Consider the following 19,716-nt stretch of genomic DNA (forward strand, 5'->3'; position numbering starts at 1 on the left):
ACATCATACCTGCATGTAACTTGAACAGTGTTTTGTAAAGATGTGTATAGAATTTCATTGGATCAATATTCAGAACATCACCTTTGAAATGACAATAAACACCAATTAGGTATGTTACAACCTCCAAAGGTGAAGTAAACAAAATTTGATTAAGAAAATATCTTACCTTGCCCAGAAAGAATATGAAAAGCAGTCTGGACACAGTGAAGACTTTCTTGATAGCTTAGGTCCTTAAAAAGAAGAAAAAATGGATATTAAGAATAATAATTATCATTTATATCTTAAAAAGTAATCCATTAGGGGCCGGCCCCGTGGCTTAGCGGTTAAGTGCGCCGCTCTGCTACTGGCGGCCCACGGTTCGGATCCCGGGCGCGCACCGACGCACCGCTTCTCTGGCCATGCTGAGGCCGCGTCCCACATACAGCAACTAGAAGGATTTGCAGCTATGACATACAACTATCTACTGGGGCTTTGGGGGAAAAATAAATAAATAAAATTTAAAAAAAAAAAAAGTAATCCATTAATAGTTACTTACACCAGATTCAATGAGAGTATGTAGAACTACTAACAAGTCATCAAAAAACTCCACATTTATAAGGTGAGCAAACCTAGAATCAAACAAAACTTAGTTAAAAGGGAACCTAAAAACAGAAATAAAGCAGCTAAATATTAAGCTTGACTTTAAAACTGTATTTTTAATATTCCTTATTTCAAAATGTTAGCTATGATGAACATGATGGTGATTACTGATACTTTTCATTACTTCAGATCGGCCTTTTTGACAATTCATCCATAGCTGGACACTATACTCGGCAGGAATATATGAGGCACTAAATGAACTAAAAATATTTCAAAAATACTTCTGCCCTAAGGAAGAAGTTGCTAAGAGCAAGCAATTTCCCTGAGCAAAGTTTACCAGGTGTCCAGCACTGTTCTAAGTCATAAAGGAGCCAGCATCATCAGCTTCTAGGAAGAAGGGTGGTGGAAAGAGGGAAAAGAAGTATAAATCTGCTATTTATAAGACTATGGACCCTATGAAAGCTTTAAAAACAAAATGGAAAGAATACTGGACTTGGAGTCTAGTTCAAGCTCTGCAATTACTTACCTATATGATCCTAGGTGAGTCACTTGACTGTCCTGGGCCTCTATTTCTACAAATAACTGAGATCACTCAATAGAATTAAAGAGAAAGAATCATTTGAGCTACTAAATGTCAGAGCACTCAACACTATAAACTACTAGGCACTGAAGTAGTTAAAGTCAGGATATCTCTTCAATATTAGCAAAAGAGCCTTTGACACTTTGCAAATCTTAGAACAAAAGGATTAGAGGGCCGGCCCCGTGGCTTAGCGGTTAAGCGCTCGCGCTCCGCTGCTGGCGGCCCGGGTTCGGATCCCGGGCGCGCACCGACACACCACTTCTCCGGCCATGCTGAGGCCGCGTCCCACATACAGCAACTAGAAGGACGTGCAGCTGTGACATACAACTATCTACTGGGGCTTTGGGGGGAAAAAAAATAAATAAATAAAAATCTTTAAAAGGATTAGAAAAAGACCTTAGAAGTGATACATTCCCCATTGTATTATACAATCTTTTTGGGAAGGAATTTGGCAATATTTATCAAAATTTAAAATGAGTATAACCTTTGACCTGGAAATACATGCACACAAATGCATGACGATATTCCATTCCAGTGCAGCGTAGGAGACTGGTCAAATAAAGTACTGTATATCTATAAAATGGAGTATTATGAACTTAGAAAAAGTGGATCTATACACGCTAACATGGAAAGATATTCAGAGTAACTGTTTACCAAAAAAAAAAAAAGCAAGTTACAGAACAGTATACATAGCAGGATTCCATTTGCGTGAAAGACGGCAGGCAGATAGACTTACATACATATATAGAAGAAGAATTTGTGATTTTTTAATTTTTAATTGTATTATTTCAATTTTTAAAATGAGTATTATTAAAAACTTATTTAAATAAAGGAATTGGTCATTAAAAAAAACCAAAGAGCAGGTCCTACCCAATGTAGGAATAATCCTTTCTCTCTGAACCTCTGACCAACCTCTCTTTGAATACTTTCAATGACAACGACCACATTAGTTTATAACGAAAAGCATCCCATTGCCAAACAGCTCCAGTCATTAGAAAGTAATTTCTTATATGGAACAGACTTGCCCTTTTTCTTTCAGCCACAAGTTTTATTTCTAAAGTTGTGCTGTCAAACAATGGTAGCCACTAGCCACATGTGACTAGTAGGCATTTGAAATGTGGCTAGTCTAAATTGAGATGTGCTCTATGTGTAAAATACACACGAGTCTTCTAAGACATATGTTATGAAAAAAAGAATGCCAAATCTCTCTTTGATGTTTAATAGATTGTATGTCAAAATATTTTAGATAAATAGAATTCAATAAAATGCATTAAAATTAATTTCACCTGTTTCTTTTTACTTTTTTAATGTGGCTAACAGAAAACTTTAAATTATATATGCAGGGGCTGACCCAGTAGCATAGTGGTTAAGTTCACACGCTTCACTTCAGTGGCCCGGGGTTCGTGGGTTTGGATCCCGGGCACGGACCTACGCACCTCTCATCAAGCCATGCTGCGGTGGTGTCCCATATATAAAGTAGAGAAAGACTGGCACAGATGTTAGCTCAGTGACAATCTTCCTCAAGCAAAAAAAGGAGGATTGGCAACAGATGTTAGCTCAGGGCCAATCTTCCTCAACAACAACAACAGAAAATTAATTACATATGTAGTTCATATTACACTTCTATTGGATAGCACTACTCTACAGGACTACCTCAAATAATTGTGCAAAACTATCACGACAACCATTATTCTAGCTCACATGCCCCAACAGGTTCATTAGTGTTGATAAAATTTATGAAGAAATCTATCTTAACAGCAACAGATTACTAGGACAGAGAAATGATGTGTGAGCTGGGTTAGAACAGACTTAAAAGTCATCTGCATGAACCACTCAAACTGTGACAGTGGATAACTGACTACAGTGCAAAAAAAACCAAGAACTGAGAAATGAACCTTAGGACACCTAAAATTTACTAAGCAGAAGGAAGGAGTTAGTGAAGGAGATTTAAAAAGTAAAAGGTTTGGGCCGGCCCCGTGGCTTAGCGGTTAGGTGCGCGCGTGCCGCTGCTGGCGGCCTGGGTTCGGATCCCGGGTGTGCGCTGACGCACCGCTTCTCTGGCCACGCTGAGGCCGCGTCCCACATACAGCAACTAGAAGGATGTGCAGCTACGACATACAACTATCTACTGGGGCTTTGGGGGAAAAAAATAAATAAAATTATAAAAAATAATAATAATAAAAAAATAAATAAATAAAAAGTAAAAGGTTTGAGGTGAGAAAACCAAAAAAGCACAGTGTTACGAACAGTTTCAAGAAAAGCTTGCAACAAATAAAAAAGGAATGAGAACTGAGAAGGACACTAGGTCCTCGTTCATGAACCCTATTTAAAATTCATGGTTACTTCAGTCTTATCCATTTAGAAAAAATCTAAAAGGTTTCAACCTACACAGCCCTTACTTGGCAAGACCTTCTAGAACTGCTGGCAGGAGAGGTGACCTCTGGGCTTTCTTCAATATTCTGAAGTAGGTTACAAACACAATATTCAAAGTCTCCGTGTGCTGGCAGGAGAAACAGACAAAATGACTTGAGTATAACCAAGTATACTTTCTCCTGAGTTACCATAACCATGATTTTCCAAGTCAACCTTTTAAAGCTCAACCTCAATCTTAGGAGCTTCAACAAAACAGAATGAAGATACACATCCTGTGGTTTCATAAAACTAGCATTGATCACATCAGTTTCTGGCACAAATAAACCTCATGAACTAAACCAAAATTATATAACCACAAGTTGAAACAATAAATCTCTAGTTAAAATCATTTAACAAAACATTTTAAAAGCATAAGAGAACGCGAAACTGCCTACCAGTTTAAGTTTTTTCTCAGTACTCTCTGAAGCTTCTGCCTCCCGAAGCTCTCGCTCTAGTTTCTCTTCTGCTTTTTTCCACTGAAAAGAGGTTGAAAAATATAAGCGTATATACCACTGAATGAAAACAGCATGCTGCAGAGAGGCCTAATTTGTAAGTATTATGAAAAAAATACACTAATACCATAGATTATCTATGAACACAAATATGAGCAAAAGTAAAAAAAAAAAAAACACAGATAAGAAGCCTACTCAAAACTTGTAACAGTGGTTGCCTCCTGGGAGAAAGGCAGAAGAATGAGACTGGGGAGACAAACAAAGGGGATTCCAACTCTATCACCAATGGTTTCTTTCTTTTCAAGAAAAAAACTGAAATAAGTCTACTAATATTTGCTCATTCTGAATAGTGGATACATATATATGTTATATTACTCTCTGTAGCTTTCTATAGCTTAAATTAAAAACTTTCAAAAAAGAAAAAAGGAGGGGCTGGCGCCGTGGCATAGCAGTTAAGTGTGCGCGCTCTGCTGCTGGCGGCCGGGGTTCGGATCCCGGGCTTGCACCAATGCACTGCTTGTCAGGCCATGCTGTGGCAGCATCCCATATAAAGTAGAGGAAGATGGGCACGGATGTTAGCCCAGGACCAGTCTTCCTCAGCAAAAAAAGAGGAAGATAGGCATGGATGTTAGCTCAGAGCTGATCTTCCTCACAAAAAAACAAAAAGAAGAAAAAAGGAAAGAACATGCTGAGCCCAAAAATAATTCTTATTGTTAAATCATCTGTAACATGAAAACCAGTCATTAGTAATACTTCCTAAACACATTTACATACAATGAGTAAAAAGAGATTCTATATAGGAATTCAACAAAATATCAATTTTTTCTACTTCCGTATACTGTAAGAGTAGCAAACAACGGTTGCTAAGGTGTCTGAGACACAGGGGACTGACTGAGGAACAGAGTTTCCTTCCCTCATCTGAAGTTGTTAAAGAGCTGCTATGTTCTTAATGAGTCTTTGTTTCCCCACCATAGCTATATAAATGCTATTCCTAGGCATATCCAACTTCTATTAGGACAGTATGGTATAAATAATTAAAATGTTTATCTTTATTTGTTACAACTATTAAGTCTATTTTGATACTTCTGTCATGTTTTCAAAATTTATCAGACACATTCAAAGATGGATATTCCCGGAAATTACTTTTTGTTTTGTTTTCATAAACAATTTGATAACCCTAATAAACTGTTTAGAAATGTTTTGAGAAGTGATAATAATGATGGTGGTGGTGATAACTAATGTTTATAAAGCACACCCAGTGTTATGCACTCTGCTTTACGTACATCATCTTACTTAAAATGCACAATGACTCTGTGAGGTAGGTGCTATCATTAGTTCCATTTCTCAAAATTAAAAGTTTTCAAAGTCTCATAGTAAATAAACAATGGGCTGAAATTTCAACGTAGGTTTCAAACACAAACCAATAAAAAAACATGATTCAATTAACAAAAACCCACTTTGTTGCCAATTTCACAGGAATACATCCTTTCTATTAAGGCAGGAATCTGTGTCACAATGAATCTAAGATGGTCTTAAAAATCTTTTCCTCTATTGCTTTCTTTGCCAATGAATTATCAGTTTAAATTGATTCATTAAAATATTTCTTTGCACTAACTGAGAAAAATAAAATTCTCTGAATATTAGATTTTAAAATATTTACATTTATGATTTAACTATGATTTTTACCTGTGCCTATACTATGATTTTAATCTAAAATCAAATAAAACAAAAAAGGAAATAAATCAAACCTTTCTCTGCATTCTTGATAGAGTTTTTCTCTTTTCCTTGAAAGTCATGAACTTTTTTGGTTTATTAATGTCCTCTGTATCTTTTTTCACTTCTATTTCCTTGATTCTCAGGCACAAGAATGTTTTTAACATCTAATATTGAAGAAAACACAAATACACAGCTTCATATTTATATTGCCCTCAAAAACTACACAGAAAAATAAGTATTTAACAATGTTATTTCCTTCCTTCATGCAAAAACAAAACAAAACTGTGAAACATCTTTTATCACATTTTATACAAAGTTCCATATCTTTTTGCTGAACATATTCGATAATCTGTGCCTATGAAAGAACACTAGTATTTGGCTAAATACACATAATGTTATTTTGCAGTTTAATGGATATAGGAAAAGAAAACACATTACTTGGCATTGGTAGATAGGATTACAAAAAGTAGACAGGCCAGAAAAAGGTTTGGACCAGAATGGGAGGAGAAGATATAAATTAGGTATTTCTAAACCAGCTTTAATTTACGAAACCAGCTTCAGTTTTGCAGTAACAGTTCTAATCTTTACTTTTTTTTCCCAAAAAAAAAATAACATGAACACTACTGTTACTGATTTTAAGACAACTTATTTTCCTTTAAGCCACTGGTTCTCCAACTTTAGCAAACATCAGAATGATCTGGAGGACTTGTTAAAACAAAAATAGCTGGGCCCCATCCTCAGTTTCTGATTCAGTAGGTCCGGCGTGGGGCCCCAGAATTTATACTTCTAATGCCTAGCTGGTCCAGGGACCACAATAAGAACTATTGCTTAAGCCATTCAAAAATTCAGATACTAATTTGAAAGTTGGTGTTTTGTGTGCTTCAGCAACCAAAAAGACAAAAGAGGTGTAAAATCCAACATTTTCTCTGCAAGAAATCACTCTACTGACCTCCTGCAGTTAGAGCAGCATTCCTGGGGAAAAAACTGAGAACTACAGGTTCGTCTTCCAATATGTACACATGGAAGAAAGCTGAGTATTTCAGATGACAGGGCTTAAAGCACAGAACTAAAACAAGCAAGAACTAAAAGCATAAATAATGAACCTAAAGTCATCCTAGGTATCATCAGGTATGTTACTTAAGCCTAATGAATCCTGAATATTTTGTAGCCATTCTACATGCTCATAAAATACCACCCACAAATGAAAAATAACTCTAAACTCAAGAATGCAGTATTGGTCATCTAATCTTTGGCAAGTAAACCAAGACTACACAAGAAGGAATGGTAATCTCTTCAATAAATGGGCTGGGAACACTGGCTATCTACATGCAGAAGAATGAAAGTTGGATCCCCTATCTTATACCACTCACAAAAATTATCTCAAAACGGATTAAACATTTAAAAATAACACCTGAAACTATAAAACTCCTATAAGAAAACATATGGAAAAGCTCCTTGACATTGGTCTTAGCAATGATTTTTTTGGATATGACACCAAAAGCACAGGCAACAGAAGCAAAAATAAACAAGTGGGACTACATCAAACTAAAAAGCTTCTGCAGAGCAAAAGAAACAATCAACAAAATGAAAAGGCAACAGGATGGGAGAAGATATTTGCAAACCATATATCTGATAAGGGGTTAATATCCAAAATATCTAAGGAACTCATACAACTCAATAGCAAAAACCAAAAAACTTGATTAAAAACTGGACAAAGAACCTGAATAGACATTTTTCCAAAGACATCCAAATGGCCAACAGGTATATGAAAAGGTGCTCAACAGCACTAATCATCAGAGGAATGCAAATCAAAACAATAATGACATAGCATCTCATACCTGATAAGATGCTTATTATTAAAAAGACAAGAGATAACAAGTGTTAGTGAGGGTGTGGAGAAAAGGGAACCCTGTATAGTGTTGTTGGGAATGTATATTGGTGTAGCCATTATTAAAAACAGTATGGAGGTTCCTCAAAAAATTAAAAATAGAGTTATCATATGATCCAGCAATCCCACTTCTGGGTATACATCCAAAGGAAATTAAATCACTGCCTCAAAGAGATATTTGCACCTTCATGTTCATCGCAGCATTATTCACAGTACCCAAGATATGGAAAAGATCTAAGTTTGTGTCAACAAACGAATGGATAAAGAAAATGTAGTATATATATAATGGAATATCATTCAGCCATAGAAAAGAAGGAAATCCCACCATTCCCAACAACATGGATGGACCTGGAGGACATTATGCTAAGTGAAATAAGCCAGACATAGAAAGACAAATAATGTATGATATCACTTACATGTGGAATCTAAAAAAGCTGACCTCACAGAACCAGAGAGTAGAACGGTGGTTGTCAGGGGATCAGAGAAATGGGGAAATGTTGGTCAACAAGTACAAACTTTCAGTTATAAGATGAATAAGTTCTGGAGATCTAATATGGTGATTATCCACACAAAAAACGTAACTATGTGAGGTGACAGATGTGTTAACTTTATTGCGGTAATCATTTCACAATGCATACATATATTAAATCATCACATTATATACCCCCTTTAAAAAAATCACATTGTACAACCTAAATATATACCCCCAAAAGCCCTCAACAAATTAAAAGAACGTGGTTTATATTCTAGCTTCACTAAAATGAAAGTTTCCCTACGGCTGAGTTTCAGGTTCAAGCCTTATTATCTGATGGCTCTCAATTCTGAGTAAAGACACTAATTATTTTGTCTTACTTAAGGGTTACTTAAGCCCAATATTTATAATTTCAGTGGTTCAACTGAAATTATCAGCTTTGAGGAATGAAAGGGATTTGATGGCAAAGGAAGACTTTGAAGTTAGGAAATAAAACAGTAGAAAATATCACCTTAACAATCAAAACTATATGACTAGGGCCAGCCCAGTGGCGTAGCAGTTAAGTGCTCGCGCTCCGCTGCTGGTGGTGCGGGTTCTGATCCCGGGCGTGCACCGACGCACCACTTGTCAGGCCACGCTGTGGTGGCGTCCCACATAAAGTGGAGGAAGATGGGCACAGATGTTAGCTCAGGGTCAGTCTTCCTCAGCAAAAAAGAGGAGGACTGGCATGGATGTTAGCTCAGGGCTGATCTTCCTCACAAAAGAAAAAAAAAAAAAAAAACTATGTGACTAAAAATAAAGTTAATAAAAATATCTAATATCCAAAAGAAGAAAATTATAAAACTTCAATTAAGAACATAAAAGATGGGGCTGGCCCTGTGGCTTAGCGGTTAAGTGCACGCGCTCCGCTGCTGGCGGCTGGGGTTCAGATCCCAGGAGCGCACAGATGCACCGCTTCTCCGGCCATGCTGAGGCCACGTCCCACATACAGCAACTAGAAGGATGTGCAACTATGACATACAACTATCTACTGGGACTTTGGGGAGAAAAAGGAGGAGGATTGGCAACAGATGTTAGCTCAGAGCCGGTCTTCCTCAGCAAAAAGAGGAGGATTAGCATGGATATTAGCTCAGGGCTGATGTTCCTCACAAAAAAAAAAAAAAAAAAAGAACATAAAAGATGACTTAAATAAATAGCAAGCTACACGATATTCTTATAAAAAAATCAATTCTGTAAATATTCTAATTCTCCCACACTAATCCATACACTGAATCAATTCCAATCAGATTCTCTGTGGGGATTATTTTGGGGGGGTGGGGGGTGTAATAAATTTTGATTCTAAATTCCCTGGAATAATATATAAAAAGAATTAAAAATATTACGGAGGGAAAAAAAAGAATGGTCCCTGCCTTTTATCAGTTATCCCCATTTTGATCAGTACCATCCTACCAGATATGCAAATATACTATAGATATACTAGGTACTACAGATATAAGGCTACAATAATTAAATAGTATATTTTAGGGAACTAACTGAATCAACAGAAGAGCTCAAAAATAAAATTTTGTGTTGGAATTTAGCATTTAATAAAGGCAGAATTTTAAATCAGCAAAAAGAAAATGGTATTGAAATAACAAGTTATCCATTTCAAAAAGTATATATATATTAGATCTGCACTCATACCATACACCCACAAAAAAATGTCAAATAGATTAAATATTTAAATATAATATTAAATATAAATATTTAAATATAACTAAAACTCTTCTCAAAGGAGAAAATCTATATAATTCTTGGGATTGAGAAGGTCCTATGCATGACAAAAATACAGCCTCATATATAAATGGAAAAAAAATGACAGTCAATTAAAATGTAAAACTTCTATAAGCAAAAAAATGACTACAATACAAAATTAAAAGATAGAGCAACAAACAAATATTTGCAACTTACATAACAAAGATTTAAGATCCTTACTATGTAATGTCATGTCAAGACACACACATGGCTTTTGTTTCTTTTGGTCAGTATTTTAAGCCCAGGACCCAGAATAGTACCTTGTACATAGCCAAAATTTAGTGAAATGAACAAATATAAAAAAATCATTACAAGTCATTAAAGAAAGAAAATTCCTGAGGAGAAAATTTGGCAAACAATACAAACAGGCAAAAAATTCAAATGACTAATAAACGTATGAAAGGAAGTAAAACCTCACTAATAGAGCCAGCCCCGTGGCTTAGCAGTTAAACGTGCGCGCTCTGCTACTTGCGGCCCAGGTTCGGATCCCGGGCGCGCACCAAGGCACCGCTTCTCTGGCCATGGTGAGGCAGCGTCCCACATACAGCAACTAGAAGGATGTGCAACTATGACATACAACTATCTACTGGGGCTTTGGGGAAGAAAAAAAGGAGGAGGATTGCCAATAGATGTTAGCTCAGAGCCGGTCTTCCTCAGCAAAAAGAGGAGGATTAGCACGGACGTAAGCTCAGGGCTGATCTCCCTCACCAAAAAAAAAAAAAAATTTTTTTAAAAATCTCACTAATAAAGATGTGTAAACAGGGGGCCAGCCTGGTGGTGTAGTGGTTAAGTTTGCGCGCTCTGCTTTGGCAGCCCAGGGTTCACAGGTTCAAATCCCGGGCACGGACTGACACACACCCATCAAGCCATGCTGTGGCAGCATCCCACATGCAAAATAGAGGAAGATGGGCAGAGATGTTAGCTCACAGCCGATCTTACTCAGCAAAAAGAGGAGGATTGGCAACACATGTTAGCTGAGGGCCAATCTTCCTCACCAAAAAAAAAAAAATGTGTAAACAAAAACTATACATGTAACATACAGAATTTTTTACCTACCAGACTAACAAAGATTAAATAGTAAAAATATTCAATTTTGGGTAGGTTGTGGGAAAATGACACTCCTATCACTAGTGGGAACATAAGTGATAAAAAGTTTTCGAAGGACAATTTGGCATTATCTCTCAAGTTTTTAAATGTGTATACTGCTGGATCTAGTATCTACACTTTAGAAATGTAATTCACAGAATACTCAGAAGTATGAAAAAATAACAGAGCCAAAATGTTCTCTTCCATGCTGACTGTAACAGCAAAAATATATAAACAAACCAGCTGTCCATCAAATTGGGGGCTATCTATTCACATAATGGAACACTACAGCAAAATTAAAAAGAACAGGATAGCCTCATACATAAGGCCACAATATATAAAATGAAAATAGCTCCAGAATAGTTTCCACAGTATAAACTCATTTTTTATTTTAAAATATAAACAAATATATATGTCTATATCTGCATGGAAAAACATCTAGAAGGATACATACCAAACTGTTAAGAGTGGTTAAATTTGGGTAGTTGAGTACTTACACTTTCTACTTTATATACTTCAACAAAGAATAAATTCCTCACAACAAATGAAAATTCACTTTGTAATTTAAAAACAAATAAAATGTAAAGTGAGAAAAGAAAGGCTTACCTCCGGCCTAACTTCATAATTTCTGCCCTTCACAAAACCAGAAATCACTTTAATTACGCCAAGGGAAGCTTGGCCTACTTTATCTTGTTTAAAGAGTTTCTTTACTGCCTCACAACACATTTCAGATACCTGAAAAATAAAATGATATACTAAACCAGTGTTTCTCAACCTCAGTACTGACATTTGGGGCCAGATAATTCTCTGTTGTGGGGGGCTGTCCAGTGCATTGTAGGATATTCAGGAGCCCCCCCTGGCCTTTACCCACTAGATGCCAGTACTAACACTCCCCCACCACCACAGTCGTAACAATAAAAACGTGTGCAGATACAGCCTAATATCCCCCGGAGAGCAAAACTGCCTCCTGTTCAGAACCACTGCACTAAACTTATGTTCAAATAATTTTCTTAGAGAGACAGTGTTCAACAAAGTGACCCTATTTTAGAAATAAATAATAGCTCTAAAAGAATTTCGAGTGAGAGGAAAAAAAAATCACACAGTCTATAATTTTCTGTTAAGGACAATAGCAACAATCATTTAGAGCAACCCACCAGTTTTGACACGTCATTCATGAGAGGGACAATCAATACAATGATGTTGTTGTGAAAGTTGAAATGAGGCAGTGCCACCAACAGCTCACAGAGGCTCTTCACAGCCACTTCTGCCAGTCCTTTGTATGCCTTTAAGGAAACTACATTACTTTTCTTCAGCTTCCTTTGCTTCCAGTCTAATCAAAAGATAACTGTAGTTAGTTACTTTATTCATTGGTCAAAACTTCAACTAATTAGCTTTCTTTTACAGTAATATGCAATGATATGAAATCAATACACCATGCAAATTCTTAAATATGAGTTGTGTCTACATTTGACAAAAGTACAAACGTTACTATTAAAATTTGTCTACCATCTCCACCCTCTGACTCTAACCACAACTAAAAGAATCTTGGCTTTCCATGTATTTTATTTATTTTCTTGTGTGTGTGAGGAAGATCAGCCCTGAGCTAACATCCATGCCAATCCTCCTCTTTTTGCTGAAGAAGACTGGCCCTGAGCTAACTTCCGTGCCCATCTTCCTCCACTTTATGTGGGACGCCGCCACAGCATGGCCGGACAAGCAGTGTGTTGGTGTGCATCCAGGATGCGAACCCAGGCCACCAGCAGTGGAGAGCGCACACTTAACCGCTATGCCACGGGGCCAGCCCCTCCGTGTATTTTAAAAGATACATCATTAGATGAAAAGGGTCTGCGGGGTAAGAAAGGGAGGCAGTGACAGGGAAGTGGATACCTTAAAGGAGTCCTTGGGTTGGGCTCTACTGAGGCTTTCTCCAAAACACTAGACTATAAGAAGCCTGGGTTCAAATCCTAGCCATTCACTAATTGGCTGGTGAATACGAGTAAGTTCCAAACTCTCTGAGCTCCAGTCTCTACTATGTTCCAAAAATCCAAGAATCAAAAACATCGTTTCTCCTGACTTCTAGCTGAGGCTCGCTGTGATATCTTTACCCAGGAGGGCCAGAAGAGATTTAAATTCTCCTTCAAAATAACTGATGATTCACAGTACCTCTTTTTTAGAAATTTCTACATATGTATTCTGTTACCCATAACACAGCATCTTGATTATGAAAATATGCTGGTTTTTCTAGAATAAGTTCAACACCTCCCTCTACATCATACACAGCCAGAGATGAGAAAGACAGTAAGGATGATAGTACCTTTGTTTTAAACTCGATTTTCATAAATATGATTTTTCCTCAAACAGACTGTATTCACTGTTAAGAACCATATCTTCTATTTACGTAAAGCTAACAAGACTTCAAATTGGACAGATGAATGGATACAGATGGACACATGCAGTGTATACATACAATGGAATGTTATTCAGCCTTAAAAAGGAAGGAAATTTTGGCACATGCTACAACAAAGATGAATCTTGAAGACATTATGCTAAGTGAAATAAACTAGTTACAAAAGGACAAATATTATAAAACAAGTGGGACTTCATCAGACTAAAGAGCTTCTGCAAGGCAAAGGAAACCAGGATCAAAAAAAAAAAAAGACAACCCACCAACTGGGAGAAAGTATTTGCAAATCATACATCCAACAAGGGGTTAATCGCCATAATACATAGAGAACTTACACAACTGAACAACAAAAAAACAAACAACCCGATCAAAAAATGGGCAGAGGATATGAACAGACATCTTTCCAAAGAAGATATACAGGGCCAGCCCCATGGCTTAGCGGTTAAGTGCGTGCGCTCCACTGCTGGTGGCCCGGGTTCGGATCCTGGGTTTGCACCGACGCACCGCTTCTCCGGCCATGCTGAGACTGTGTCCCACATACAGCAACTAGAAGAATGTGCAACTATGACATACAACTATCTACTGGGGCTTTGGAGGAAAAAAATAAATAAATAAAAATTAAAAAAAAAAAAGAAGATATACAGATGGCCAACAGGCACATGAAAGGACGTCCAACATCACTAATCATAGGGAAATACAAATCAAAACAACACTAATATATCACCTTATACCCATTAGAATGGCTATAATCACCAAGATAAAAAATAACAAATGTTGGAGAGGTTGTGGAGAAAAGGGAACCCTCATACACTGCTGGTGGGAATGTAAACTGGTACAGCCACTATGGAAAACAGTATGCAGATTTCTCAAAAAATTAAAAATAGAAATACCATACAACCCAGCTATCCCACTACTGGCTATTTATCCAAAGAACTTGAAATCAACAATTCAAAGGGACTTATGCACTCCTATGTTCACTGCAGCTTTATTCACTATAACCAAGATGTGGAAGCAACCCAAGTGCCCATCGACTGATGACTAGATAAAGATGTTTTACACACACACACACACACACACACACACACACACACGAATACTACTCAGCCATAACATAAGACAAAATTGTTCCATTTGCAACAACATGGATGGACCTTGAGGGTATTATGCTAAGCAAAATAAGCCAGACAGAGAAAGACAAACACCATATGATTTTACTCATATGTGGAAGATAAAATAACACACAGAGAGAACAGTTTAGTGGTTACCATGGGGAAGGGGGTTGCAGGGTGGACACAAGGGGTGAAGGGGTGCATCTATATCGTGACTGACAAAATAATAATGCACAACTGAAATTTCACAATGTTATAAACTATTATGACCTCAATTAAAAAAAATACAATATTCCTAAAAAAAAAAAAGGGACAAATATTGTATGATTCTACTTATAGTATGAGGTTTCCAGAGTAGTCAAATTCATATTTAATTCAAATTAGTAGAATGGTGGATACCACAGGCTGGGGAGAGGAAGGAATGGGGAGTTAATGTCTAATGGTTACCGAATTTCACTTGGGGGAAATGAAAAGTTCTGGAGATGGATGGTGGTGATGGTTGTGGTCTTGACATGAGTACAGCCATGTCTGGCCGCTCCATTGACCTATGGCCACCAGCACACAAAGAAATATAAAGCTGTTTTCTGTGTGGTGGGAACTGGCCTCTTCCTGGGAACTGGCCTTTCTCCCATGGAGAGAGTTGCGTTGTAACATTTCAAGGCTCTTGGAGCGTCGTAGCACGGGATGGACTGGCCATCTGTGCCGGGCTAAGACGATAACCAAAGAGAACAATGCACGTACACAATTACTGGGCTGGGAAGTTAGCCAGGGGGCTCAGTGCAGGTACGCCACTGATAACCATTTGTGCATGGAAACACTAAATGCTTGCTCTGCAAACTCTGTAATTGCTTACTCTGAAAATTACTGATGGTATAAAAACGGCTGGAAACTGAGACCTAGGGAGAGTTCCACCTGTGGAAGGGATGCCTTGCCCATGACGTGTGATCCTTGCCCAGCCGCGTCGATTGACAGGACTCTCCGGGCAGTGGGGCGTGGATGTTGTGAGTAACTGATTTGATGTGAAGTAACTGATTTGATATGAAGTAACTGATCTGATGTGTTCTCTTTTTGGTCAACCTGGTGTTTTTCTTTCCGGTTGATTTGTGTCATTTCTCTTCAGCCGATGTGGATGTTTTCCCTTTCCAGTCGAGCTGATGTTTTTTCCCTCTTAATATTTGACCTATTCGGATCCGTTTACAGACTATCACCTTTACTATCCTCTATATAATAAAATATACCTTCAGTTCATTTGTTTGGAGTGGGAAGTGTCTTTACGTCTCCGATCAAATCCCCGAACCTCTCGTAACAGTTGTACAACACTGGATTTACTTAATGCCATAGAACTGTACACTTACAATAGTCAAAATGATAAATTTTATGTTATATATATTTTACTATGATTTTTTAAAAACTTCAAGACTTCATAATGGCTCAATCTGCTTAGAAAAGGCCTACACTTGCATGGTCCAATACAGAGGCCACTAGCCACATGTGGCAATTGAGCACTTTAAGTGTGGCTAATCCAAATTCAGATGTGCTGCAAGTGTGAAATACACACCAGATCTTGAACTCAGAACAAAAAAAAGAATGTAAGATATCTAATTTTTAAAATAGATTGTGTTGAAATAATAATTTGGAGATATATATATATATAATTCACTATTAAAATTAACATCATAGCTTTTTACTTTTTTTTTTTAGTGTGGTTACATTTTTTTTTAAATGACATATGTATGTGTCTCATGTTATAATACTATTGGACAGTGCCAGTCTACATAAAGCTCCCAGGCCCTAGATTAAATGCTAGTAAGAAAGTTTCACTTGGGATGCCAGAGCATAGAAGCAATATCCATGCCACCCACAGGCATGTCGACTATACTCCACCACTTTTATGCCCATATTGGGCCAACAGATTCAGTAGTCCTGTTCCAGCTGAGATAGCAACTGAGTGATCCTCAGGCCCAGCACTAAGTAAAGGAGCCCAAGTGAGTGAAGTGAAAACACCTGGCATGGGCAATTGAATCGCTTCTCCTTTCATGCCCAAATTCTTCCTTGCCCCTCCTTTTCTGAACAAAGAGAAAGAGAACAAGGGTTTGATAGAAGAGTTTATCATCCTGAATGATTGACTTGTAAGTCCATTTTCAAGGCACTCATCACATCCATTTCAAGTTATCCTTCTCCCTTGAGTGCCCCTTCCAAATAAAAATAAAGTAGAATAAATTCCAACCATTCATGAATTCAAGAAACATACAAGTACTAAGGCAAAGGACTGCAGCAACAATAACACTAATACTAATAGCAGATAAAATATAACGCCTAGTACAGGCTAGGCACAGTTCTAAGTGCCTTATATTATAAATTAATTTACTTTTAACAAGAATCCTATGAGATAAGTACTATCATTATTCCCATCTTATAGACAGAAAAAGGGAGGCACAGAGAGATTAAGTGATTTGCCCATCCCACAGGTATTAAGTGGTGAGCCAGGATTTGAACCAGGAAGTCTGACTCTAGACTCTGCTCTTCACCATACACCATACTGACTCTCAACACACAGCACAGAATATAGAAATCACCTTCCTGACCAAAGCTAAGTATGTTACATACTTTTAAGATATGTTTAATATACCTTTAACCATTTGCTCCAGATTTTCCAAATAAAATTTATATTGGCTAACCAGGCCTTCCTCAAATTCTCTTAACTTTTGGGTTTCTTTGCGCATCTGAAAAAGCCAAAAAGATCAAATATATTTTAAAATCAAAGTACTGAAATCCTTAAATTAGCACGAAATGGGAGTGCCTAGTATACACTCAGTCTTGTAAAAACAAACAAAAACACCCTACTATTTCTCCCATCTCTAGCTCTCCAAAATTTTCAGCTTATTTTGTATAGTATTTATATCTAGCATTACCTTGGTAGATTTTTCTGCTTCTGTTAGGGGTCGTATTTTATATGAAGGAGTAATGTCTTTAAATAACTCCATCAGGGAAACTATCACCAGCTTTCGAACAGTAACAGCCACATCAGGATCCTGTTCCATCAACATGGAACGCAACTCTTTCAATTTTTTAATCTGTTAAAGAAATAACTTGTAAGGCTAGAGAAACTATGGCAAAACAATTATGAACAAAAGACAACACCCTCACACCTGGTATAATAAGTGGAAGTCACATAATGACCCAGAGAGTCTGGTCAAGCCGCACACAACTCCAGATACTGCTCACATTACCAACATATAAATCACTAAAGTTATAAGTTAACCATATTTTGTTAAATAAGTAGTTAGAAAAAATATAGACTTACAAAAATAGTTTAAATTTGTTAACTTACCTATTTTTAGACATTCTTTTTTTACTGCATTTTCCTAAAGCCTGTGTGTCTTATTTCCCTAAGACACTTTTTGAAATATACTATCTACACCAATCGAATGTATTAATCACATATACACGAATTAATCAGGAATTAAATATAATGTATCCACATAACTTTAGCTTCAACAAGACTCAGACAAAGATCATCTGTAGGATGTACTGCAGAAGTGAAAAACTGATTTCAACAAATGTGCTTGCTTTGATGAATTATTGCCTGCTGAAACAATATCTTAACAAGCAATGCTCTGGTTGGTCAGCAATGTTGACCACAGCAGTGAGTAGGACAAATATGCCACCAACTATTTGCTATCCCTAACTTGTATGAAATGAGCATGAGGCTCCAGAGTTAGAAGACCTGAGTTCCAATCTAGTGACTGTTAAAATCGAGAACAAATCACTTGAATTTTTTATTTGTTTATTTATTTATTTTGTGAGGAAGATCAGCCCTGAGCTAACATCCATGCTAATTCTCCTCTTTTTGCTGAGGAAGACCGGCTCTGAGCTAACATCTATTGCCAATCCTCCTCCTTTTTTTTTCCCCCAAAGCCCCAGTAGACAGTTGTATGTCATAGTTGCACATCCTTCTAGTTGCTGTATGTGGGACGCGGCCTCAGCATCACCGGAGAAGCAGTGCATTGGTGCGCGCCCGGGATGCGAACCCGGGCCGCCAGTAGCGGAGCACGCGCACTTAACTGCTAAGCCACGGGGCCGGCCCTCACTTGAATTTTTTAAAGCTCAATTTTTCAGCTGTAAAATGAGATCAATAGCTCGTCTCTATGATTTTATAATGATTAAATGAGATAATACAGGTGAGAAATATTCCAAATTCTCCTCCTCAATTCTGCTCCAGATCTTCCTCTCACCTGATTAGAAAAGGACAAATACTACTCCAAAGTATACTCACATGAAATTTTTTTCTACAAATGTAAATAATCTATTTTATCGTTCAATAAACAAATATTTGTCACAGTAGGATGCTGGGGACACCAATATAACTAGAATAATAGTACCACTTTATATAACTTCATTTATATTTTATCATTTAATCCTCACAACAAAGTTTTAAAATAGGTACCATCCTCTTTTTAGAGATGAAGAAAATAAGTCTTGGGTAAAACAACTTACCCAAAGTCTAACAGATAGTACTTAGCAGAGCCAAGACTGAACCTCAGGTTCCTTGAGTCCACATGTTGTAACTCTCACCATCTTCACCACTGTACCTATGGCCCATTGGTAATTCACTATAACTCTCTCATCTATTTCACTTAAAATGTTTTCCACTTCCAAATATTACTGAACTAATCTCATCGACTTCTGTGTAGCATGCTCCTTATTAGAAATTCTATACATCAACGGGCCAGCCCCGTGGCTTAGTGGTTAAGTGCGTGCACTCCACTACTGGCGGCCCGGGTTCGGATCCCGGGCGCGCACCGATGCACTCCTTCTCCAGCCATGCTGAGGCCACGTCCCACATACAGCAACTAGAAGGATGTGCAACTATGATATACAACTATCTACTAGCGTTTTGGGGGCAAAAAAAAGGAGGAGGATTGGCAATAGATGTTAGCTCAGAGCCGGTCTTCCTCAGCAAAAAGAGGAGGATTAGCACAGATGTTAGCTCAGGGCTGATGTTCCTCACAAAAAAATAAATAAATAAATAAATAAATAATCTTTAAAAAAAAAAAAAAGAAATTCTATAGATCAGTCAAGCAAATTTGCAAGTAGGTTCCTCCTCCCTACTATAACTAATTTTTACACTTACCACTTTTAGAGCTACAATATTAAGTCCAATATCTTCATTTAAAGATGAGGAAGATAAGACTCAGAGAGTTTAACTGATGTTTCTAAGATC

General features: G+C 37.3%; 1 protein-coding gene across 3 annotated transcripts in view; it reads right to left on the minus strand.

Annotated features, from left to right (window-relative positions):
- Positions 1-19,716, minus strand: part of NOC3L (NOC3 like DNA replication regulator) — a 58,227-nt gene that overhangs the window by 29,084 nt on the left and 9,427 nt on the right. For all 3 annotated transcript variants that reach the window (XM_058543572.1, XM_058543570.1, XM_058543571.1), the window contains exons 7-16: positions 17,405-17,566; positions 17,122-17,215; positions 12,134-12,309; positions 11,586-11,714; positions 5,772-5,903; positions 3,967-4,047; positions 3,559-3,659; positions 536-608; positions 167-230; positions 10-81 (exon numbers count right to left, since the gene is read on the minus strand). In XM_058543572.1, the coding sequence (XP_058399555.1) occupies positions 10-81; positions 167-230; positions 536-608; positions 3,559-3,659; positions 3,967-4,047; positions 5,772-5,903; positions 11,586-11,714; positions 12,134-12,309; positions 17,122-17,215; positions 17,405-17,566 (1,084 nt within the window). The remainder of the gene's footprint in view (positions 1-9; positions 82-166; positions 231-535; positions 609-3,558; positions 3,660-3,966; positions 4,048-5,771; positions 5,904-11,585; positions 11,715-12,133; positions 12,310-17,121; positions 17,216-17,404; positions 17,567-19,716) is intronic.

The sequence above is a fragment of the Diceros bicornis genome, chromosome 6 (assembly GCF_020826845.1).
Source record: "Diceros bicornis minor isolate mBicDic1 chromosome 6, mDicBic1.mat.cur, whole genome shotgun sequence".
Classification (NCBI taxonomy): domain Eukaryota; kingdom Metazoa; phylum Chordata; class Mammalia; order Perissodactyla; family Rhinocerotidae; genus Diceros; species Diceros bicornis.